The sequence below is a fragment of the Electrona antarctica genome (assembly GCF_951216825.1).
Source record: "Electrona antarctica genome assembly, chromosome: 11".
Lineage (NCBI taxonomy): Eukaryota > Metazoa > Chordata > Actinopteri > Myctophiformes > Myctophidae > Electrona > Electrona antarctica.
In genome coordinates, this window is record NC_136792.1 from 8,221,637 (window position 1) to 8,248,830 (window position 27,194).

Genomic DNA, 27,194 nt, shown 5'->3' on the forward strand with positions numbered 1-27,194 from the left:
ACTATATATACCAAATTTCCCACTTTATACAAAAGACGCCTGTTGACTGCCGGACTACCGCTGCATTTTTCCAAATGGTCACTGTAAAAATTCTAACAAACACCCCCAAGCTCTGATCAGTCCTCGTAGTGGCTGCTGCTGAGCGTGGTCCACTCAGAGGTGGTCACCATGCAGAGATTGTCAGTAACCTTTGCAACTTGTATTCCTACTGTGTGAACCAGTAGCCAATACATTCCTGACCGGTGACTCAGATGGTGGATGGAGCTATGGGCACAGAATGAGCATTGTTACTGGCCCCAGGACACTCATAGGACAACGCAGGACAAAAGAGCAGCTAGAGACCAAGCTAAATGAGACATGCTCAATCCAGTCCATGCAAAAATCACCCCAATGTATACCTAAACATTTGTGGAATGTAAAGTTGATTAACCATTCCTCCTTTAACTTTACATAGCTGAGCATGCAGCAACTGAAATTAAATGAAGAGTTACGTGGGTGCACATGGAAAAAAGGTGAAAATGTGTGTGTCAGTCTCTTTTGACATGTGAATGATATTCTGTGTCTTATCTTGGCACATGCAAGCATGTAGGAGTAGACAGACTTCCACAGCATGTCAAACAGGTTCCACATGTGAATACTGACCAACATTGACGTGCAATTTAGAGGATGGACACAAAGATGAGCTAACTTAACCCATTCAGGCCTGACGTTGAAATTAAAAAAAAATGACAATTTTCTGAAAGATTTGAGGCACATTTTAACAATTTTTCAAAAATAGCAGACCTACAAGTTCATAGCGCGCCACGCGCTATGAGCTTGTAGATCTGCTATTTTTCAATAGCTAAAGTATAACATAATGCTTAGTTAAAACACCAAAAGGGGCTCCCACCCAACGGCTAGAATAATAGGAATAGTATAAAAGGAAGTAATATCAAACAACAATAATTGCAAAATAAAGTTTTGTATGTGCAACAGAAAAGACTTCTATAGCACCTCAAGTGTGTGGACAGCATGATCCTGCACAATTTTTTTTTATTTTTTTGGTCTCTAGGATTTGAACCAATTTTAGAATTGTTATTGCAGCTACTCAGATGCAATGCTTTTGCAAAGCTCTTGAGCTACAAAATAATAATAATTAAAAAGTGGTACCTCAGTAACCTGAACAAAGCTGCATATGCTGGTCTTCACAGGCCTGGAATGAGTCCTCCAGAGTACATGAGAACTGGTCACATTCACGGCGTCTTTCTGCCTAAAAGGTCAGTACATCTACTTGTTACCTCTCTACGATTGCAGAAAGAAAAAGTGTGCGTCTGGTGGGTCCGAAGACGTTTTGAATAATTCTGCGCAACTGAGAACTGGTGAACGCGGTCCTATAGCCACTCATCTGTGTCACTAAATAGTGTCTAAGTGTGCACAGTATATTAGTACTTGCAAAGCCCTGTTGAGTCTGTCGAGTTCAGTGTGTACTCTGGCTCTGCCATGATGTGTGTGTGAGTGCATGTGCGCATCTCTGTAGATGAGGTGTGTGTGTGTGTGTGTGTGCGTGTGTGCACGCGTGTGTGTGTGTGTGTGTGTGTGTGGTATGCTCGGTGGTTGGAGAGGGTGTGTATAAATAGCGTGTGAGAGCAGCAACAGAGAGAGAGAGATGAGGGTTGCAGAGCAGCTGACTCAACACATTCTAGCCCCTCTGAGCCAGTTTGGGTTCAGTGCTCATCCCACTGGGGAATGTGGCCAGAGAGACACTCAGAACACAAGGGCTCACCAGCCAACCAACAGACCACATGTCTACCTACAGTACTTGTCCCAAAGTCAGTGGGTTGGATGGCAAATGTGGGTCAGGAAATGTCCCGACAGGGTCACAGGATCAAAGAACGGATTTTATAGAAACGGTTGATTTCTTGAATACAGGAGGCGCTGAAAACCCACGGTTAGCGCAACTGTTCAGCTATTCAGCTCCCGGTGAAAACCCAGTTGAGATCCGCTGTACCGTCCGTCCTCAGTCCGTAGTACAATTTCCGCTATATACCCAACCAGCGACATCTTGCATAATGTGTCCTTGAACTGTGGTTATGTTGCCCATGTGACTGTCAGACATATTGAATCAGACATAGTGGTTCCCCACAGAGGTAAACAGCCACTAATACTCTCTCTGACGCTCATCAGATTTGACCATCTCCTGGCATCCCATCATCAGCTTCAACATGTACTGCTCTTTTATTTCAGTACAATGTCCAATGCAACAGAGACTCCCCAATTCCCCAACTTCTACTGTACCTCAGTACAAGTAGACTCTTTCCATATTTGATTTACATTTATTACAGAAATTGGTTTAGAGAAATGTAAAATGATCTCATCCACTTGATACTGTTCCCACTGCTCTCCATATTTAAGTCACTTTAATCCTCTCTTCTCACACTCCTGTCTGTATTTAATCTATCGTGTTATTTAAATCCACTGTTTGTTAAGTGGTTTCCCCACAACCAGTTGGACTGGTGTGCGACAGCAGGGCATAGGCACGCCATACAGAATGATTGATTGAATACTTTATTAACACTTTGACTTCTATTTACGAGTTGCTCGAGTTAATTCATTGTAGAACACTTTCCCTGCGATTCGCGAGTTGCACGAGTTATGTTTTCATTGTTCAATCCACGTTTTTTTTTTAAAGTCATACGGACAGAATGGGATATGAGACGCGTTTTGATGACGTCATCGCAAAAAGGACCATCACTCCGGCGTGCAAAGGGTCATGGGAAATTGTGTCCCCATTGTTTACAATGGGAAACCTGCCTAGCAGCACGCGGCTGCCCCGTCCAGTCTGTTGTTGTGGTCGGCACTTTGGAATATTTTTCAACACTACGATTACACCGTTTTAAAGTGGATTTTCACGACAAGCAACTCAGCGATCTGTTCAAAGGCTGGCTGTTCAAAGGTCACTTAGTTTAAACATAGGCAGTCTAGCCTGAAAGACGGCCGTAAATTGTCGGCATTCAAGCTGTTAACACTTTGCATGGACAAGCAAAGAGGTTTGCTAAAAGGATGGACGCGAGAAAGCCTTTGGGCTTGTTTCCATTGGGGTTAATTCTCATGTACTCAATTCATCGAAAACATAATGGCAGACAAATATACACAATACTATGCAAAAGCATAATATAAACCAGTAAGAAACAAGAAGGAAGGAAACAAACAAACTAACAAACGTAATCAAGAAAGATGAATTGAATTATGCACTGTTTTTAGGCAGATTATGAAGCACTTTATTTGATTTGATAGATGAACTGAATATGCATTGTTTTTAGGTAAACTATGAAGCACTTATTTATTCTAGGATTGTATGTTCTATGTTTCTTTTCTCACCTGTCCCTCCCTTTTTTAATGCTGACCCTGGGAGCTGCGCTCCAAGATTTCCTATGCACTTGTGCAAATGGCAAATAAAGTCTATTCTATTCTATTCTATTCTATTCTACAAAAGAATATGTACACTACAGTAACCAACTGGGGGGGTACATGGGTATCAATGAGGTGTAGTGTATGTTGTAGACCAGGCGACTCTACTCTGTCTTCTACCCTGAGCCATCCTACACCCACAACATGAGCAGGGGTTAAATGGGTTCTAGATGGAAGGCAAAGCAGTAGTCTGACCAGTTTGTATTAACATACAGTATAAATAGCAGTCAGGGAGTCATTTACAGCAGAGGTTCCCAACCACCGGCACACAGACCGGTGCCGGTCCGCGGGACATGCCCGGGGGTCCGCGGGACATGCCCGGGGGTCCGTGGGACATGCCCGGGGGTCCGCGGGACATGCCCGGGGGTCCGCGGGACATGCCCGGGGGGGTCCGCGGGACATGCCCGGGGGACATGCCCGGGGGTCCGCGGGGCATGCCCGGGGGTCCGCGGGACATGCCCGGGGGTCCGTGGGACATGCCCGGGGGTCCGCGGGACATGCCCAGGGGGGGAATTCCAACTTTTCCCGGGCCTGAATCTATAACCTTGCATCACCGAAATTTTCCAAACAGCGCCAAGCGAAACAAAGTTGAACCAAAGCATGACAATGCGACGACAGTACTATACCGGCTCAGAAGTCAGAACACAAGTTGGCATACCCTTTTCAAATCACCCTATGCTTGTTGACATAATGCTTATTTGATATGATATAACATTATGTAGTGATATAATAATGTAAAAATGGCATTGACTGCCAGTCAACTGCTGTGTTTTGATGCACGAATACCACGCAAGACAACTGCTCTCAACCGTCCGCAGATATTGCATGCTGTGATTGGCTGGAAGGTACAGTGTCATTCTGAGCATCGCATAACGGGTGTGACACATGAGCCAATAGTTGCAGAGAGACAGAGGGGGGAGAAAGAGGGGTGGGGAGAGGGAGAGAGAGGGGGGGGAGGGAGAGAGAGAGAGGCGGGGGAGGGGGGAGAGAGAGAGAGAGAGAGAGAGAGAGGAATAATAAGGGGGGGAGAGAGAGGGGGCAACTCTGCACATGCTCTGGAAGTCTGGATATGTCATATCCCAGAACGGGTATGTGCTAGTGATATTTATATTTTTTTGTCATCAAAGTTTTTTTATTGATTTTACAATAAAGCATACAAAATACACGTGACTTACACAAAAGAAAGAGACAAGAAAAACAAAACAACTAGCAGTACATTCTGTTGTTGACAATAGTGATTATATCATCTGTAATGTATTACCAATTACAAATTGTTAATGCAACCATCCTTTAATATACAAATATGTGCTAGTGATATTAAACAATATCACGATTATTATTATTGATGATTAATGGACGGTTCTTTCAAAAAAGCGCAGATCTACAAGCTCACAACACTTGCGATGTGACACGTTGTGAGCTTGTAGATAGGCCATTTATCACTATTTTCCTACGCCACTACAGGGTCAAGTCGTTAATCAGACTAATCAATTTAGTTGATTAGATATATTTTAATTTTGTTCATTAGGAATTAATTTAAAAAACGGTATTGGTTCTAAATATTGGTTTTGATGTATTTTGGGTTAATTGGAAGGTGGTTAACATTGGGACTGGAAAGGGGCATGGACAGAAGAGAGTTATATGGACAGGGTTGACTAAACCCATTTGGGGCGGGAACCCCTTTTGGTGTTTCAAGCATTCTGTTATACTTTAGCTATTGAAAAATAGCAGATCTACAAGCTCATAGCGCGCCACCAAGTGGCGCGCTACAAGCTTGTAGGTCTGCTATTTTTGAAAAATCGAAAAACGACATAGCTTTTTCAGAAAACTGTCAGGATGTAGAAGACATTTTTAGCATCTGATCTCAGGTCAACATGGGTTAAGTCTGGGAGGTTGAGCACAGTGTGATCACATTAAATACATCCATTTCAATGGCGTTCATTGATCTTCAACGCATTCATTGATCGTCAACGGATCCATTTTGCTCCGCAGAGGAAAAGTCTGCTCAGAGCTAGGGCTTGGGCTACCAGTGTCGACTAAAAACGAAGACGAAAAATGTTCGTCGACTACCTTTTTTCACTGAGGAAAACTAAATGGAAACTAATTGAAAACTAAGCTGTTATGTTATTATCCTTGTCTAATAATAACGAGGCAGAGGGTGAGGTAGTTCAGTTTACTTCAGTAGCCAGCACAATAATGACGTGACATGATACACTCTGTATATCGAGCGTTCTCATTGGCTCTTCAGTGTTAACCCTTTACACAACATAAGCTATGATGACTGAAACTGAGACTAAATATACTGACAATTTCGTCAACAAATAAAAACTAGACTGAAATGTTAGGAAGGGATGTTAGTGGACAAGAGATCCAGTATAAGTCATTTTACAATTAGTTGCATGCTGAAAATAGCAGATCTACAAGCCCACAACGTGCCGCGCTGCGACGCGCTGTGAGCTTGTAGATCAGCTATTTTCAGCAAGTGATGTCATTACGACGGCATCAAGGCCCGCTAAAACACATTTTAGTCAACTAAATCAACTGTAGATTTAGTCGACTAAAATGTTATGATACACTAAAACATTCCAGGTGACTAAAATGTGACTGAAACTAAATGAAAACTATTCAAGAGACTATTAAAAGCTAAAATCTAAACTTGCTGCCAAAAACAACACTAGTTGCCTACATTGACAACACCCCCTATGTTTGGACCATTTTCCACTGGTCATGGGCAGAACAAGCGGTCTCTACGATAACACCAAAACAAAAGCTCAGATCTGCCCTTTCTGTTGCCTGTACAAGACCTGACAAAATACTGACAGAAGATGTTCCTAGCGACTCTCTGCCAGTGCCAACTAACCACAGAGGTGGAGACTGAGTAAGCAGGGCCTTTACAAGCCTATTTGGGGGATTCCAGCTTTGATGTTAATAATTGCCCTGAAGCTGCAGTAAACAAAACTAGTTCCTACTATAGATTTAGCTGTAAATAGTTGTAGAGAGCTGTAAATAGTTGTAGAGAGCCATAACTGGTCTAGCTGTTAAAAAGGGACACTTCACCCCTTTTGCAACCAGATCTTATTTAAATGATGTTTTGGAGACAAGAAACACTTTCCTGGGGGTTTTTATGTGGGTAATATGTGTTTTTAGATATTTCAGTATTTCAAAGTATCTATACATACACACGGCGTTGTGTCATCAGGGGCGTCACTATAGCTGGGGGGTGGAGCTGGGGTAAAAGTTCAGAGTTCTCCCAACCGGAATAAACAGTGGGTTGTCAGGTTTTCAAACGCAAATGCTTTAAAATACTACTAATTTAAAAGTAGGCGTCATGGCTTGCCAGATCACAGGCACAGAACCGTGTAGCCACTCGACAAGGAACACTACTTTAGAAAATGAAACAAGCCGAGTCCGATTGGAATGTTTTCCTTGAATGCTGGACATGATACAACACAACACTTTTCTATAGATCATAACATATATTTTAAAAAGCCATTCATTCATCAATGATGTAATTATGTTTATAGAACACGTTTTAGTGAATTCCAAGTAGGCTACCGACACTATTCGTTTGGAAGTGGGGTATTATCATGCATGAGTTTATACACAAGCCAAACGAAACCATAGCGGTTTCAAAAGTACAGATAATACAGTTTAAAGCATGGCTTGGCAATGAATACGAGCTAAAGCAGTGTGTAAATCCTGCATGATATTAAATAGTGAACGACCGCACTTTGCCAAACGATAATGGCTCCGTGCCAAGTCCCAACTGTGTCTAAACTACATGAACTACAATGTGTTCTATAAACATTTTTGATGACTGAATGGCTGTTGGTTTTTGATGTTACGTTTAAGTTTAATTGATCATATCTATAGAGTGTCTCTACCAGGCGATTAAACACTGCTCCGCGGTAACACAATGTTTTGTAACATGGAGGGAGATCACATGGAGAGGAAAACAGATCTCCCATTTCGGTGGTGCTAAGCAACTTGACGCATGCAATAAAGTATAAAGAGATAAGGATAATCTGACTCTGACTATAAACCCCTTGAAGCCCAGGTCCCACCCAGCATAAACCAAAAATCTACAAACTCACAACGCGTCGCAATGTGCTGTGAGCTCATGGTAGCCCTGGCCTGAAGTGTTTCACGCACATAGTTCAGATTACAAATATAAAGTGCTCACCCCAGGGCCATGGGTGTTACAATTCTGCTAGGGTGGGTACAAGTACCGGTATCTTCCATATTGTTCAATAAAAAGCAAAGTTTAATCAGTTTTTGGCCATGTGCTTTCAACTATGCGCCCCCATCGGTTGGTGCATGCGGATACATTATAACTCTGATAAAATGGCCACCGATCGGAATTAAAGCGCTTTTTATTGAACAATGCGAACGATACGGGTACTTCTACCCACCCGAGGAGGATTGTAACATCTGTGGCTCTGGGGGGAGCTCTTTATATTTGTAATCTGAACATGTATGTAGACGTTAACGTTGTAAATGGGAAAAGTGCGTAAAACAGGTTGAAGTTCCGCCATGACAGACCAAGCCATGTGAACCATGGCTAAATGGTCTCGTATACTTAATAAAAAAAATTACCTGCTTTCCCTTACATGAATTATGCAGAACAAGAGTGAGGTATTAGCATCATGTTGTTGGACAACCCCATGAATGGATTCTCCCCCACTAGCATTGTGGTGCTTCTATCTCAGGGCCTGTGCACCAACCAAGTGATGTTGAGTTAAGCCCAACACACACCGTCTGTGAAGCGGGTGGGCAGCGGCGCGGCACAGTATTGCCGCGCGTCATAGCCGCACAGCAACACCCACAGGACGCGGCGCGCTACCGCGCGGCTGGCCAGCCACGCCCACGGATTCCCGGAACGCCTGGAAAATAGAACAGCGGCGTATCGGAGCGTCAGGCGAGGCGTGAACGCGCGCCAGCGCGCGTCTGACGCCGCCAGTGTGGGATAGGTTCATTGAAAATAACGGAGGCGGCTGTATTGACGCACGGCGTTCACAGACGGTGTGTGTTGGGCTTTAGGCGTCAGTTCCCACTGTAATAATCTGGGAATGGACCTACAGCCATTTCTTCTGCCTTAGTTGATTGACATTGTGTCCAAATGATCCGCACCCAGAAATGTCATCTCTGATGCATGCGTCTCTTCCTGTGCCAACACCCTGTGTGTAGCAACAATTAATCGGCGATCAGGTCCCTTTCATGTCGAATGCGACACACAGGGCCGTTGTGTCCATATAGGCCACATAGGCCTAGGGCGGGGAGTTAGTTAGAGGAGGCACAAACGTGGCAAGGCTTTTATTTTTCTTCAGGAGGATAGCGCACTCAGTTATTCTCGTGCCAGTTCCCGCCCGCCCCGTCTAGATGCGCCTCCCCCTGCACCCCGCCTCCGCTGCTCCTGAAGCAGAAGACCGCCTTGGGGGAGGGAGGGAGGGCCGCCCGGGGGCGCCATCATGTTTTGGCCAGCACTTTGCCCCCAGCTGCCACTCAAAGTGGTTACTGGCCAATCACAGCGTGTCCTTTACTCAGGTAGTATTGACTCGCAAACATGTCTAAAATAGCAAAATGATCAGGCTGTGAGTACGGAAGTTCCAGAACCACAGGAACGCACCCAGACGTTGAGAAAACAAAGATGAACCCTGATGATTCAAACAAGTTACACACTGCTAACGTTGAGTGCAAACATGGAGGAGGTTCACGCGACTGGGATGATTTTCGTGTGGATTGCATTCATTCAGCATTGTGCAATACCGGTCACGCCACCACACAAAAAGTTCCTGGAACTTGCGTTCAGTGTCTGTTCAAGAGCTGCGACAAAAATATAGTTATAGGAACTAACAGCCTCCGGCCACCCCGAAGATGACCTCCTGCAAAAGCCTCCTTGAGTGACGAGGAAGTTGATTCTACTGCTATTAGCCTTCCATCATCAAAAAGTGCAACTGTCTGCCCTGCTTTCTGTGTGGAAACACCCGACATATGGAGCAACATTCCGCTGTCTACCTCATCATTACAACATGCAGCACCATTTCACAGATATCAGTTGACACACAGACCTTCAGTAAAGTTACTACTGAGACAAACAATACCCCAATTGGTGCATCCCGGTGTATCTTCGACAACACAAGTGAGCGCACACAAAAACACGGTGTGTACCTCACCAGTAATACGTTCATGGTTGTAAATGTATACTGACCTGTGTTCCAGGTTAATTTTACAGTTGAAAAGCTGCTCTTAGTTCCACACATTCTTTTACTACCCATATTTTCGCGTCCTTATGCTGGAGAACTAAACAGTTCAGATTCTCTATAGAACAAATAAACAGCTTTTTATCATCTTACTATTTTATTCTATAGTATGCGGTGTCACTGACTGAGCAGTATGGGTGGGAGGGTTAAGGGTTTTCTTTCTCTTTTTTGTCTTTGTATTTTTTCTTTCATTTTTTGTTTTCCATAAAAGAAAAATGTATTTCATATCACAGTGTTTGTGTAACAATTTATAATCTGTAACAATTTATAACCTATTTGACAAAAAAAGAACAAATAAACAAGGTGCTTTTCTACATTAAATCACTAGTGATGTCAAAGGTTCTTGAGTGGAAAATTAAAGTGATATCGCGCCAACTCTTCAAACCAGTTATACCTGATCACCTTCTCATGCTGCGCTGCATGAGAAGGTGATCAGGAGGTATTAAGGGAGGTATAATCCAGCTCAGGGAACGGATTGCATTTTGCGTTCAATTATTCCATTATATACGCTCAATTACCTCCCTTTGCTTCTGACCGTAGGGCGTGTTGCAATAAGGCCCGTTGCAAAGTACACCAAAATAAATGATCATCATTAACCCATTTAGGCCTGACCTCAAAATGTAAAACAATTCTTCTAAATCCTCCAGTTTTCTGAAATACATATTTTCACGATTTTTCAAAAATAGCAGACCTACAAGCTCGTAGCGCGCCACTCGGTGGCGCGCTATGAGCTTGTAGATCTGCTATTTTTCAATAGCTAAATTATAACATAATGCATTAGGCCTAATATTATTATGTTTACATACCATTTGTTTTATGTCAAATACAAGACACACAACAACAATACGAGACATCAAATGACAGAAAAGTAAAGCTTATAAGCAGGCATTACAGAAGTGAAAGATGCACGGTTGCACCATAGCAGCTAGATTTACAGAACATAATACTCAACTAATGTCAAGCACCAGCAGGAATGGCATCCCCCAATATTATTAATACTTCTCTACAGCACGTGATACCTCCATATGATATGGTTGTTGATTGTGTGAACAATCACATAAAGCAAGACAGACAGACAGACAGACAGACAGACAGACAGACAGACAGACAGACAGACAGACAGACAGACAGAGACACAGAGACAGACAGACAGACAGACAGACAGACAGACAGACAGAGAGACAGAGAGACAGAGAGACAGAGAGACAGAGAGACAGAGAGAGACAGACAGACAGACAGACAGACAGACAGACAGACAGACAGACAGACAGACAGACAGACAGACAGACAGACAGACAGACAGACAGACAGGACACCGACCTGTATGAGTTGTGGCTTGAAATTGTTTGTGCGGAGCCAGTCTGTCAGTCGAGGGTAGTCATCCAGGGCTTCGGTCCTTTCCCTTTCTGGGATCCTGTGTTTACACTGAAGCTGCTTACAGATGTACGTAGTCAGTTTCTCCTATAGGGGGAGACATAACGCATGCACGCACGCACAGACACACACACGATAAGCTGATCCGACTGTCATAAGGTTGTAAATAAATTATACAACTTACGTTGTACGTACTATATCATGTAGAACCAAATTACACATCAGAAATAAATTCCGCTATTCTATTGTTATTTTACTGATGTGGTATTTGTTCTGTTCCAACTCTTTGAAAATGCAAATAAATCCATTATTATTGTTGTTGATTTTATAGTCTTCAGATTTGTACCAATGAATGTTTAATTTCTATTTGCACTTAAGACGAATTGGACAGGACACAATTAACACACAAGCAATCTATTTAAAGGGGTGCAATAGGTCATGTGTTTGTTAAAATAAGTTTTAAATAGCTCTATAGTAAAGTTAATAGAGCATGCACATCCACTCTAGCCCAGGTGCTGGACAAAAGGCAGTACAGGAGAAAGAAATGGAGTCCGCAACACTCGTAGGAAAAACTCAGCTCCACTGGTTTATTAATTAATTCAACGTTTCGATCACTGGGATCTTTCCTAAAGAAAGCTCTGATCTATAGTCCCATAGAGGAAATGATCGCTCCTCTCTTAGACAAGTGCCCACTCCCACCTCCTTATAACCCCCATTGCTATTTATTATTATTAAAATAAAAATAAAAATAATTTAGTTCATGTCATGATTATGAATTGAATACCCAGGACCTGAATGGAAACAAGACCACACAAGGACTTTTTTTCTGTGCTATCGTTTTAGACTAAGTGTTTGACTGTACGCTGTGCTGTTTACACTTCTGACTAATAAAGTATCCAATCAATCAGTAGTCATTGATATAGAGCATGGACCAATTGCAGGTGGTCCATGAAAAAAAAAGAAAAATGGTGGTCCCTGGGTCAAAATCAGTTGAAAACCCCTGCTATAGAGTGTTACTCTTTCTCTCCAGCTCTTTAATAAAAAGAAAATACATGGTCAGGTCGGGAGTTCCAGACCCCCAGGGACGCGGTTCCGGCGTGCTGCCCCGCGTCCGAAACGGTTGAGAAATGACAGAGTTACCGTGTGCCGGTCCCTCTACTGTACCCTGTACTGTCACTGTACTGTACTGGCACACTCGAAATCATCATATATACAGTTAATATGTGCGTGTGTGTTTGTGTGTGTGTTAGGTTGCGCACAGGTGGTGAAAAACAACCATGCTGTTTTCGTGCTCATACCCAGCCAGCCACACACACAACTCCGTAATGGAGTGGTTGCACCACTCAAAAAAGAAAAAAGAAAAAAGAAAAGAGTTGAGAAGTGAAGACTCGGCTGAATGTGAGGAAATCCCCTTGAGGTTGACCACACTGAGAAATGGAAAGACAGACACAAAGGTATAGACAAATGTGAAGTCAATAATATGGTTCGTACAAACGTTGTTCCTCTCAGTGAGATGCAGAACAGTTGGTCTATTCAACAGGTGCATGAACTATAAGCGAGCCATAGAAACCCCCTCAGCATCCAGTGGGAGAACGTTTTAAAAACAACCATGCTGCAACCATGCTGTTTTCGTGCTCAGACGCACCCAGCCACCCACCCACCCAGCCAGCCAGCCAGCCAGCCACCCACACACATAGCTCCGTAAGGGAGTGGTTGCACCACTCAAAAAGTAACACAGGAAAGAAAGTCTTATGAAAAGGTGCTCTAACATCCAGAGAGCACATAGACATGTTTACAAATAGTTACAAATGCTTATCCCTTGGGACCTTTCTTTTGACAAAGGCATTTTCAACGTAAAAAGGTGTCGAATAACACTTCTTTCAATTGAAATGACTGGAAATCACTTCCTTGGCCTAGGGGTCAGTCAGTGCCAAGCTTGCCATCAGGACAGGTATATCGTTTGTGACAGTCGGTCCCTAGGGGGGGGGGGGGGGGGGGGGGGGGGGGGGCGTGCATGCACCGTAGGCTGCATGCAAAGACAGCACGAACAATGGCACTCCATGTGTGGCCACCTGTGGACTAGTCTAATGTTACCCAGCCATGGGCTTTTACGAACAAATGAAAAGGCTTTTGAGCGTCCATAACTGCACGCACGCACGCACGCACGCACGCACGCACGCACGCACGCACGCACGCACGCACGCACGCACCTTGCCATTTCAGCAACAAACCATCTAAATATTCAGCTCTTGACCTATCCACAACGCAGCACAACATCTCGTCTTCTGCGTCAGCACTAGACAGCGGGTCAGCCAGCAGCACTCATCTGGAGTGGGGTTTAATCAGCCCTCCCCTCCCAGCTGACAGTCTGCTCTATAAATAGCCTTCTTTACATTCAGAGGAACACCGAGCCTGGAGGCTTGTTCTCACGGGGGCGTGGGCCTCACCAAACCTGCCATGGCAACCCAGTGCCATGGAAACCCTTGTGTAAGCTGACGGTGGATTCTGATGACATCAGCGGCTGGGCAGATGATGGGATCATGCTATGGGCTCATGCTGCCATGCAAACATATACTGTTCTCTTTTTTTGTAACAGCGTGACACCTACACATGCAGGGTTTATCAACAACTGTCTTAAACCCTATTTCAAAAATTGTGAGGCAAGCAAATACAAGCTCACAAGGCGCCACGATGCGCCGCCCTATGAGCTTGTACAGTTGCTATATGTTCACTCATTCTTAGAAAAATAAATATGAATGTTACATTAAATTTTTCAAATGGAAAATATATATATATATATATATAATATATTTGAAAAATATATTTCGAAAATCTTTTGGAAATATATTTTTTTAAATAAATAATTTTAGTCACGACCCATAAAATGGCTGCAACGATTAATCGTAATCGAATCGATTATTCAATTAGTTGTCAACTAATTTAGTAATCGATTAATCAAATCGAACTATCACTGGAGGTTTTTTTAAACTAATCATGGGTGTTTTTCCATTTAACCATAGTTTTTCCAGTGTAAAGTGTTTTACCCTCAACATCTTATTTATATCTTATTTATAAGATTACCATTACAGCCAATACAACTATGTCTGCGTGCATGAAAGTATCAATAACAAAACATATGGCTTGAATATTTATTTTTAAATGGCCTATTTGAGTTTAAAAGAGTACTGTTCCGTTTAGATTGATTTTTAATGAATTATTCGTCTTTGTTAGTTTGTTAGATAAGTGCCATAATCCGATTAATCGGCCGATGAATCGATTATGAACAAACAACTGGACTGATCAACAAATATCTTGAGCACACTGCCAGCAGCCCATCGAAGTAAATAAACAACTATTTCTCACGTTATATAATTATCGTTTTTTAAGTCCGGAGACCCTTAGTCGCGTCTCCTCAGGAGACCTGGCTCAGATCTGAACCCATTTGATTTGGCTTTAGGAACCGGTTGCGACCGCATGCCCTTGCTGTCGTCGACCACTTATTATGGTCAGGTGTGTGTGTACTAATACGACTACTGAGACATCAGCACACACAGTTCCCCTTTTGACAAATGACACCATTTACACCACAGTCAAACAGATCTCTGTCTGTGCTCTCTGCAGCAGAAACTGTTTAATAAATACCATGAAGGGTTTGAGGGAGTCGTGAAAATATACACATGTTTAGAGAATCAACAATCCAACATTGCAAGGTAAGGGAAAAAACCTTACAACTTGTGTTAGTGAACACTGGGCAGAGTTTGACTGTCACTGAAACAAAGCACAACAAACCATATTCCAATGTAAAAATAAAATGTACAAAACTATTATTAGATGGTTGGTTGTACAGAATGTCAATTTTGAATGTTTTTTTATAACTGTTAACCAAAATCTCCCATAGTTTTTTTTTTTTACGTTCTGTTTATTAGATTTTAGTTTCATAGATGACACCTCCTCCATTAAAACCAAAACATTGTTGTTGTTGGTCTCTGTACCACTATCAGACGGTGAATTGCATTTTAAAATCGACAAAAATATTGTCTTGAAACTCTCTCACCAAATGCAACTTCTTTGACTTCTAATGACCTATGAATATAAAGCAGTAATCCTCAAAATAATATACGTCAAAGAAACAAAAACAGAAATGTTGTCTACTTCTCTGCTTTCAGAATAATCTAGCCTTCAAATTGTTCAATGTTCAATCGTTCTGAACGCATTTTTAACTGTGTCCCAACGTATGGTACTTATGTCATCCATGTGTATTGACACATCGTATTATGCTTGCTATTGCGTTATTGTGTTATTGTGCTATTGTATTTTCTGCTTTTTGCTGTGTATTGTTGTGAAGTGCACAGAGACCCCTTGGGGTGATGTTGCACTATAAATAAAAACAAAGTGAAAACTGAAACTGAATGTTTTTAGTGGTTTGCTATTAGTTTTGAGTGGATTTTGTTCATCTTCAAGTTGGAAACTAATTGAATAGTGACTGGAAATGCATTCAAAAGGGAATTACTGCGCCGTCCTCAATTCCTTAGGGCTCCATTCAGGCCCCCGGCGGGGAGCCTATCCTATGTGGAGCACATAAAAGATTCAACAGTTTGCCTCCATATCTGTGGGAATAAGCCACAGTAGAACACAGCGTCCCGTGCCCTGAGCCTCGCCTCTCTTATCACAAAATGGCCAAAAGGTTGATGTTGATGCACTTAGAGGCATTTGGGCACTTGGATGAAAACAGCAGGGTGTTAGCTTGCACTGTACACAAGGTCCAGGCCTGTTACGCTGCGGTGCTCCCCTGGTTATTCAGCGTCTATCGCTGTCCACATCTCCCTGGGCTCTGTTACACGACTACTGGGACTCGGAGAGATGGCCTGGGGCTGGTGTGTGTGTGTGTGTGTGTGTTGGGGGGGGGGGGGGGGGGGGGGGCACAGGGAGCGGGAGGGGACCGATAGCAGATATCTGTAACAGAGCCCACCTGCTTTGCTTAAGTGTGTGTGCGTGTGTGTATTGTGTGTATATTGTGTCTTGCATGACAGCGGCCCGAGGGAACAGTCTTTTCTTACTACTCTTCCATGCAGAGGCAGAGAACGGCATGCAGCCCTGCTTCGTGGAGGCTTCTGTAGGATTTAGCGCTCTTATCGTGCAAAAGATTACCCACACTGGCGCCACACACACACACACACACACACACCACTCAGTAGGGTTACACTCCCAAACACAGACATTGGCTCGCACGTGCCATCTAGAATTTACCTCAAAAGGATAATTTGCCTCAGGAAGGCCTGGATGTGAATGTGGAAGGATGTGAATGTGTTGAAAGTGAAACCCCGTGTGGAAATATAGCATTGTGGTTGACTCAAACAATGTCATTTACACAGGGTGGTATGGTGTAAGGTGCAAGCGACGTCAACATAATTTCAATATTAAAAGGTACAATGGATACTATTACATTTGCAAGGCACCTTTGGGAACGTAGTGGCCACTTAAGATAATTTGTCTATCATTTAAACATTTATTTTTGAATAAAAAAATATTGACACTATTTTGATCATCCGTTTCACTAAGGAGAATTTAACCTGGCTTTGAGGAAGGTTACCGTCTGTGAAACAATGAACAATAGTAATCATCACAGCGGCTGTGACACTATATAGTAAGCACAGGGTAAGTAGATCTGGATGATAGATCTTCAGAACAGCAGTGTTGTTTTCGTCGACTAAAACTATGACAAAAATGTTCGTCGACTACCTTTTTCCACTGACTGAATAAAAACTAAATGAAAACTAAGCTATGACGACTAAAACTAAGACAATATTGACAATTTCGTCAACAAATACAAACTAGACTAAAATGTTAGGAAGGGACTAGTGGACAAGAGATCCAGTATAAGTCATTTTATAATGACTTATACTGATGACTTATAGATCGGCTATAATGACTTATAGCCGATCTGCAAGCTCACAACGTGTCACGCTGCGACGCGTTGTGGGCTTGTAGGTCGGCTATTTTCAGCAAGTGAAAAAAAAATTGTCATTAGGACGGCATCAAGGACCGCCAAAATACATTTTGTTCGACTAAATTTAGATGTAGATTTAGTCGACTAAAATCTTATATTTAGTCGACTAAAACTAGGCTAACACTAAAACATTCCAGGTGACTAAAATGAAACTAAATGAAAACTATTCAAGACTAGGACTGAAACTAAAATCAAAATATGCTGCCAAAACCAAACACTGCAGAACAGCAAAGAGAGGAGATAACCTCCACAAAGGGCAGAAGGGGGAGGAGAGGCCAACGGAGGAGGACAGAGATGATGGGAGGGAGAGAGAGAGAGACAGCAAGGTGTTGAAACACCGCTTGGAGGAGGAGAGGACAGAGATGATGGGAGGGAGAGAGAGACAGCAAGGTGTTGAAACACCGCTAACGGAGGAGGACAGAGATGATGGGAGGGAGAGAGAGACAGCAAGGTGTTGAAACACCGCTAACGGAGGAGGACAGAGATGATGGGAGGGAGAGAGAGACAGCAAGGTGTTGAAACACCGCTTGGGGGAGGAGAGGACAGAGATGATGGGAGGGAGAGAGAGACAGCAAGGTGTTGAAACACCGCTTGGGGGAGGAGAGGACAGAGATGATGGGAGGGAGAGAGAGACAGCAAGGTGTTGAAACACCGCTTGCTGTGTTGTGAAACCACAAGGGGCTTTCCTGTCGGCACCGTCCATATCTTCTGCAGACCTGCATGTCCCTTTGTTCTGTCTGACATGCTTGAGAAACTGCAAAGCTGTGTGAAGTTGTAGTGTGTGTGTTTTTCAAACTAGACAAACTAGATGCAAAGATTTGCCTGGATTGTGTATTGCATTTCTGCTACTCTTTAACATTAGCGCTGGATAATAGGAGTGCTCAATCTTCACTATAATAGAATCAAGAATTTGAACTAATGTCAGATCAAAGAAAATCTACAGTATACTTGAATTTTGTTTGTTCATTTTGTACATTACCTTAATTTACCACCATTTTATGACCTAAATGAATAATAGATTCATTGAATACTTAAACAAATGATCAACATTTTAATAAATTGATTGTAAAAAACAAAAATCACACCCGTGTGAAGTGAGGGGCGCTCTTATCAACGTACATCACCATACGTCATCTCATTCCGGCCAATTCACAATCCTCACTTGTTTGTGTTTACACAAACACTCAAAAATGTCCATTAATTTTCAATGGCATTCAATGTTTGTGTTGGGACAAACACTCAAAGCTGGCCATTCATTTTCAATGGCATTTCATGTTCGTGTTGGGAGGACAATGACATAAAACTGGCCATTCATTATCAATGGCATTCAATGTTTGTTAGGAGAATGTGTAGGTTTACACACACCCTCAAAGCTGGACATCGGAAATACCCATTAGTTGCATCCATAGGTGTCCGTGTTCATAGCCACCTAATGTACTTTGCTAGGGGATCCAATGACGCTTCACTATGGATACCATTCAATCCACATGCATCACAGACGCCCCATGGATACTTCTTTTTCCATGCCTGATACGTAAGCACAGCATTGCTCTGAATGGCAATGTCCACTCTATACTTTATATAACATTTTTTGTGTAAGTATTTTAACTTGTGGATATATACATATCAGTGAACATTTCTAAAGAATTAGAGATGTTCCGATATCGAGTACCGATCCGATACCTATATGTAAGAAAAACATTTTAGTCAAATAATCATGTAACTGGTACAGTAAGAGTATGAAACAGTAGTGCAACATCAACTGAAGCATTCAAAATACAAAGTGAATGTTTAAATGAAATATCATAAAGTGATCAATTACATGGTATCGGAATGGCATAGCCTACTCGCCGAAAGCTATAGCACTCACCGATAGCTATACAGCTTTTCCGATACTGGTATCGGAACAACAAAATATATACTGATATTTTAGACTTTGTTGTACATCGCGCAAAAAAAGCTGGAAGCAATGAATACTGGCATTTCTTTTTTTAAAGATACTAGACCTGTATGTGCCCGTCGCAGTCGGCCACCGGCCTACTTGGGAACGATGCAACTTGGGAACCTAATGATATATGTTGTCATAGCACCCGTTTTAACTGTCAGCCGGTGTCCCACATGGAGATCTATGTATGTGCCTGTGTGTGAAGACTGCAAACTGACTGTGAAAAGTGTACTTGGCAATCAATTCGGCCCACTGGCAGAGCCTGATTGGTTGAGCCTCAATTGGCTGAGGCAGAGGCTGGAAATTGCACAGGTGAAAGGAGTTGGCCTCATTAGGCCCACTGGCAGAGCCTGGCCCAGGTGAAAGGAATTGGCCTCATTAGGCCCACTGGCAGAGCCTGACCAGAGCCTTTTGTGGTGGTTCTGGAGAACCGTGGGTCCGCCCGACTCGATACGGGGCACTGCACTCCCTGCGGGGGTGTGGAACGCGTGTGTCGAATGTGAAGTGGGTGGGGCAAACGGTTGTCGGGTTACGCGCATTACAACCGTACACACACGCACGCACGCAGGCACGCAGAGACGTGGCGCATTTATAGTAGGATTGTTTTTTGCCTTTTTCCTTATAGATTACAGTAGTTTGACAGGGAATGGGGAGAGAGATGGGGGGTGACACGCATCAAATGGTAAATGGTAAATGGTGCATTTATATAGCGCTTTACATAGATTGTGCATCAATTCACCCATACACCCATTCACACACATTCATACACCGATGGCGGCGGAAACCATGCAAGGCACTAGCCAGCACATCAGGAGCAATTTGGGGTTCAGTGTCTTGCTCAAGGACACTTCGACACTAACTCTGGGGGAGCCCGGGTTCGAACAGGCGACCTTGCAGTTGCCATCCACCCCTGAGCCACCGCCGCCCATCAAAGGTCGTTGGGGATCAGGACTCGAACCCACGGCACGCTGTCAGACTGGATTACCAGCCTACGTGGCCAGACGGCATTGTGCTAAAAGCTCTCTGCTGAAATCCAATACAAGATTGACAGATACCATCTTATCTGGATGTAGCTGTCATACAGATCGGTCCCAGTTCTTCACGCAATGAATAGAAATGTTTGAAGTCTGACTTATCGATTTGGAACAAATTCCCTTTTCTACTCAAACTGAAAACATGGGGGATGGCAGTGTGGGTAGGTTAAATGGCACATAACATAATGTTACTGCAATTTCTGGTCAGTTATTACAACAAACACACAGCAGAAAACCAATACAAATGACACAAAGATAAGATAATCACACGACTGTAGGGTGGTTTTGAAGCACTTAACACAACTAGAAAGAGCTATTTCAACTCCGTGAAGCACAGATCTCTGACAGAGGCATGCCTGGCCTTCCCTCCCTCCATCATTGTCTGTGTGGTGCATGTGATGCGTGATGACATTGTTTTGGCGTTGTGTGCATGTATGAAAAGGCACAGTGTGATGATCGTTAATGCCTTGTGTCAATTATGTTTGTACACACACACACACACACACACACACACACACACACACACACACACACACACACACACACACACACACACACACACACACACACACACACACACACACACACACACACACACACACACACACACACACACACACACACACACACACACACACACACACACACACGACAAGTGGACCCTATGGTATGAATAGTGGGCGAGCATTACCGGTAGGTAACAAGCAGCACCAAGAGAGCTAGCTCACTCAGCGGCTCTTTCGCGGGGTCGTTACACTACCTCATCCTTTCTGAAGTGCACACTCCACTCTACTGGTCCTCGACCACTTCAGACACCAATGTAACGTTTCGCACAGCAAGCTGGGATAGAACCCCGGTCTTCAGCTTAGTCGTTACAATATAGATAACAGAGCTGTGAATACAGCTTTTCAGTTAACATCACATCAATAACAGTAACTAATGTGCCATCAGTGTTTCATTGAGGGCCACTAGATGATTAACAGTTGTGACTTGTACCAAGCTATATTTTCCCTCAGGGAAATACACGAAATCATAATTCCAAGCTAGTTCATCTGTATCTGTTAGCCCCTTTCGGGACCCTCGGTTACTTTTTCTGAATTTTGGACGGCAGTACCCTAGGGTCCCTTCCAAGTTATTCCACTCTCCATAGGACACCACTGTCTGTTCACCGAGACCCACGTGGTCGCTTGAGTGTTGATGAAATGTTTCAAAGATGCATAAAGTTGCAGTAGGAGACCGCGGAAACGTGTGCGAAGCGGCGTTAATCGGCGTTGCCGTTAAGTATTGAAGTTTGAAGTTTTGGCTTCTCTGAAATTCTCTCTTCCTCACGTCCCATGTCCCGCCTCCCACGACACAACAGCATTAAAATCAGCCAGCATGTACGCGGTTGGCCAATCAGAGGCAGTATAGGACGTGCAGCTAGCCAGTCTCGGTGCGGGAGGCGGGACATGGGAAGTGAGGAAGAGAGAATTTCGTCCCAGAACCATCCCAAAATACTAACCAGTCACACTAATGTGAGGGCAGGCAGTTATTTAAAGACTTCCAAAATTGCTTTTTAAAGTGGCAAGGAATCATAATAGGTATCAGGGTATCATAATAATTCTTGATAAATGCATGAATCCTTGAAGTAAATGCCTTCTCAGAATCTTTAGATCAGCCCCAGAGGGGTAACCAAACATTTTGGAGGGGTCGCCAGTTGCATTTCTGAATATGTGCAAAGTAATCACAATACAGAATATTTAGGTAATTAGTAGGTAAAAGTTTTTGGATGCACATGTCTGCGTGTGTGGTGCATCAGAACCACTCAGACACATAGGGCTGATCAATGCACAGCATCAAGCAATCAACTTGCCCACTGTGAGCTTCTCACTTGTGGGTCGAAGTTGATATTGTGGGGTGTTGTTAGGCAACACCCCCGGTGTTAGGTGTGTGATATCTTTTTATGGATTTTATCTTTACCAACAGCAGGATGCATCCACCACATTGTTCCATCCACCATACACAGGCTCATTGTTTCATGTACAGTATTAATTTGTGACAGTTTCATTACATATTAACTTTTATTTTGGCTGTTGTCATATGAAAAGGGGAAACCCTTTTCCACATATAAAAGGCATACATCTCCTTGTGCTGTAGGGAGTGCCGAGCCTGCATGAATGCTCTGTCTCCGTCTGTTCTTCTCCCTCATTTTATTTTTATTTTATTTTTCCTCTTCAAATAACAGCATTTTTCTGACTGCTACATACAGAGTACTGCTGCGCCTGTTTTGCGGGTTTCTCTCTGCAGTAATAGTTTGTGGCTGAAGTGTTGCCGGTGCCGCTGCAACATTTATGCAGCTGCTAGTCTCATGCGGTCCGTAGGTGCGCACGATAAACGATATGCACATTTTCAGTGCAGAAAGTCCTCTAGTCCTGAAACCGGCGCGGCTGAGATTATTAAGTCCCAAATAGATATTTTATAGTCCCCGTGACGTAGGGACCCCCTTAGTCTGGAACCCTGACTACAGTGACTAGTATAGTGACATTCACGACACATCCATAAAATCGTTTACTCTGGTGAACTGTCAGTGACCTTCTCCAGTATCTACAACAGATACACGGGCACAGACTGCACACATGCACGTAGACTAGGCATTGGATCCTTGTTATTATTTGACGCGTAGCTGTAAAAATGCATTACGTCTTATTAGCTCCTAGGGCAGATGAGGACACAGCCACAGCGAGAGTTTACAGAACGTCGCTGAACTCAAGGCTCTCCACTGCCCCCATGACATATTAGAGGACCATAATCATAGATAGGACTTGTCACACATCTCCTATATCCAATGTAAACACAACCCAGTGTAAACACAAGCCTGGCCGTAGAAACCCGACTCTATGCACTGCACTCAGCTCTGACCGGGCCAACAGACAGCCCTATTGTAGGAGTGGAGACAGTGAGAGACAGACAGGCAAAACAGGAGGAAGAGACACGAGGTCCGTCAAGCAGTTCCAGGCCTCTGCTTTTGTTCCAAACGGCATTGACTGACAGCTATCCCGATCCAACTGGAGCACGTACTACTACTGAACCCTTTGACCTTCCATGCTTTTCCAGTGGGTAATAAGAGACACCAAAACACGAACCTAGTTCAACCTCCTCCTCCGCCTCCTCATCCTTCTCCACTGTTTGCACGTCATTTGATTTTCTTGCTTAACAGGCCACACTGAGAATGCGTGGGAGGGAAGGCTAAATTTAGCCTCCCTGCCAGAGAGATGTACACAACAAGGGTTCTGCTGCACTCCTTCCCATTATCCAGGGAACAACCTCAGCAGACCACAGAGATTGTTATGATGCCTGTTCGCATGACATGCATCATCCCCTTGTGAAAGAGATGGACAAATGAAGGTTCCACGAAGTCTCCAAAAATAGCATAGTGTGCTGCAATGTGCAGTTTGTTTGAGACAAAAACATTAAACAATAGTAGTTGTGCTGGACAGATTGGAAATTCAACATTTTAAAAGAATCAGGAAGTTTGGGTCTGAAATTACTGCGTTTAGGTTTTTGAGTGGTGCAAACCACTCCAACAACTGGCTTTGTTAGTACCCGTGTGTGTGTTTGTGTACCTGTCCCTCAAAAGAATGAGCATGGTTACTATGGTCACTGACATTACGTCAGACCACAGCTGATCAGGCTATATAAGACCTTGCACCACTCAGTTCACACGGGTGTGATTTTTTTAAAGGTGCATGATGGGATTTTATTTGTGGTAAAAATTCTTATCTCATCTTTAATGCCCACTTTGTTACAGAACAAGATCTAATTTCCATGACTTAACACTAATGTGCCATTAGCTGTTCAACAGGTCGAACTTGTACAAAGCTATGTTCCTTCAGGGAATTCATCTAACTATAAATCACGCGAATCACTGTGTGTGTGTGTGTGTGTGTGTGTGTGTGTGTGTGTGTGTGTGTGTGTGTGTGTGTGTGTGTGTGTGTGTGTGTGTGTCCTTTGCGTATCTCGAGAACCGTTGAACTTGTAGGACCCGAGAGTGTGCGGTGCCCGGCATGAAGTCATTCGGATTAGCAGCCGATTCGACCGATATGCCAATAGAATATATAGGCGATATGGAGATCTGCTTATCCAGAATTGTATATGGGCTGTTATGGCAATATTGGACTGTCAAATACTGATTGTATGGGTGCTATTATTTAATTATTCCATTCTATCTGTAACTTTTTAGAAGGAGTTAGTTCCTTTTGTTAAAGGGATCATGAACACCTTGCCCTGAAGGCCTGCCTTTGATTGAATACACCCTTTGATCAAGCTATATGTAAAAGAAAGGTCATGACACATGCGCTGGGCCTGCCTTGGGACAGAGAGGTATGAAGACACTGATAAAAGATGTGAGAGGGACTTCTTTTAGGAGAGCTTGGGACTCAGTGACACGACAGTGAGAGGAGCACTGAAAGTTCAGTTCAGGGAGCATGCAGGCCCTCTGGGCTTTTAGGGACAGGACATTCAGGAGAAACAGGCTTGTTTTTGATGCTGTTGGATTCCACAACGTCAGCTTCACCTCCACTGGATATATTCTTTTTGAGAGAGGGGCGCTAGCCCCTCCAACGTCTGGCTTACGGAAATTATGTCATATGGCAGTCTATGGACTTTTAATGACGGAGAAAGGAGAAATTAGGTCAAATGTCCGCCAAATAGTACGTAAATCTTGTCCCCACACGTCTCAAATTTGCCATTGACAAAGGAGAAATTCGGACAAATGGAAAAAATCACACCCGTGTGAAGTGAACCTTTTTTCCATAACAGGCGACATATGGAGATCCAGTTGTCCCAAGCTCCCAGTAAGGCTATCCAACGTTGAAGATGCCACTACCTACTGGCGTAAAGTGGAACTGCAGCACGTTCATGGAGGTGGACGGACGTTCAGTGACGTCATGAGCGTAACGTGCGTCATCCGGGACCTCAAATTTGAGGCCCGGGCTTAACTTCCGCTCACTCGAGCCATTGAGTTATAATTGTACTTCCGGCAGTCTTCCAGGTGCTTCACAAGGAAGTTTAGAGAAGGAAAGGTCGTGGTCACGTGACTGTGCTGCGCCATGACACTTTCATGGGAGCCAAATCTCGCACTGGAAGTTACATGAATACAAAGCAGTGAATGGAGCAAGCTGGACCAGCTCATAACAAACATTATTTATGAACCATTGAGACCTTTGTCATATAATCGGTTCAGGAATATAAAAAATACATATCGATGTGCACAGTACATCATTTTATTTCCAGACACAGGAAATGATTCCCAATGCATTTTTCCCATAGACATTTCAAAAAGTATATTTATTTAAAGACGGTTACGCCACGGACAAAGCCAATATTTTGGACCAAACAAATAATTAAAAATGATTTGTCACGACAAGAGTTGGCTTTGTACGAGGCTTAAAAGGTCTTTAAATAAATACTTTTTGAAATGTCTGTGAGGAAAATGAACGGGGAATCATTTCCTGGGCCCTGGTAGGGGGCGGGACTGCGACACTCTATTCTTTCATACCTCTATGAGTTGTCCAGACAGAGCCCCCGATCTGACCAACATCATGTCATCAGTATTATGGGCATACTGTAAGTATCTCCATTCTCCATATATGGGCATACAAGGGACAAGGACAGACGGATACATAGATCTCCAATAATGGCCATAAATGGGATGCAGGCAAACAGACACAATTAACTAGGTCTAGCATACATTTCCAATTTGCATCGTTCCCGAGTACTAGTAGGCCAGTATATGTCTAGTAAATCATAATTCCATTCACTATAATACACGGTTCATCTTAACCTTAGCCCACCATTACCTGTGCCCTTTTTTCTAGAATTTATATATATATATATATATATATATATATATATATATATATATATATATATATATATATATATATATAGGCGCGTCACGCGTGCCTGAATTTGGAATGGATCATTGAGGTACCACTTGTTGCTCATGCATTAACATAGCCTGGCTAATATAAGACAGACTAGCATTAACAGGTAACATTTAATTTGTTAAAATAAAACCCAATGAAGTTGCCAACTTCTGAGGTAAGTGTAGAGCTATTTAGACTGATACAGGTTTGATTTAGCCATGACAAAATAAATGCTTTGTTACTAATGAAGAAGCCATGAAAAAAAACGTTATTGTTTTGCCACTAGAAGAGATGCTTTGGTTGGGGTTTTTTCTCCATTTGTTCCGTTACAGGAAGTTTGGCATTTACGTCAAGAAACAAAGGTCTAGATTTCTATTGCACATTGGACTTAAAGTTGTAATACAATATTATTGTAGCCCATTACTGCAGTCTGCATATAACTGCTTTTTGGTTCATATAACTTATATTATTAATATATAAATGATCATCTCTTAACCAATCCCCATGCTCTTTTATTGTCATTTGTATTTACCTCCAAAGTGCGTATCTCCTGCTGGGTGAGGTCGTTAGATGCCGCGCATTTGGTCCTGAGTCCTGTCAAACTGGAGATGGAAATGTCGATCATGTTCTGGATGAGTTCACACTGATGTAGTGCCTCTTCCACGGCATGTCCACCACTGTCACCCCGAGCTTCTCTGTCTTCACTGCGCTGGACCATCGTGCCTCCTTTACCTGCTGCTGGCAGTGGCACACTATCCATTCCTCGACATATTGGCACGGCTTGAATCTTAAACATTAAAACAGAAAGAAGGATATGGACACAACGTTTCTAACTAAATTCACGTTAATAACGTCAGAGTTTGTGTGACAAATGCATGTTTCCGTCTCCTCCAGCGTGAAAGTCTGCTATGAGCCCGTCAAGGAGTTCCGTGTTTTGTGTTGCCGTTACGGACACACACTTACTAGTTGCTGTTAAGTTTGACAGCGACGACCAGCTGAGCATCAAGGATGCTACTGACGTTCGGCTGCGCTGCATTGTGGGAGATGTAGTATGCATATGTTTACCTCGGGGTTTTTTGGGGCAGTTAAAACACCTGTCATTTTGATGCTTTGCCAAAGCATCAAAATGCAGCTTTGGCAACTGGTGAACTGGCACTTAATTGTTCTGCCTGACAAAAAATCATTCTGTTGTTGATAACTTTTGCAAATGTTACAGCCTAC

General features: G+C 43.2%; 1 protein-coding gene across 3 annotated transcripts in view; it reads right to left on the reverse strand.

Moving 5' to 3' along the window:
• LOC306932413 (kinase suppressor of Ras 1-like) overlaps positions 1-26,958 on the reverse strand; it is a 66,327-nt gene extending 39,369 nt beyond the window's left edge. Inside the window, exons 1-2 of one of the 3 annotated variants that reach the window (XM_079514212.1) lie at positions 26,506-26,958; positions 11,028-11,168 (exon numbers count right to left, since the gene is read on the reverse strand). In XM_079514212.1, coding sequence (XP_079370338.1) covers positions 11,028-11,168; positions 26,506-26,769 — 405 coding nt within the window. In that variant the 5' untranslated portion in view covers positions 26,770-26,958. Of the gene's footprint in view, positions 1-1,149; positions 1,439-11,027; positions 11,169-26,505 lie in introns of those variants that run through there. The other 2 variants (XM_079514213.1, XM_079514215.1) reach the window with 2 other exon arrangements.
• Between the last annotated feature and the right edge of the window lie 236 nt (positions 26,959-27,194).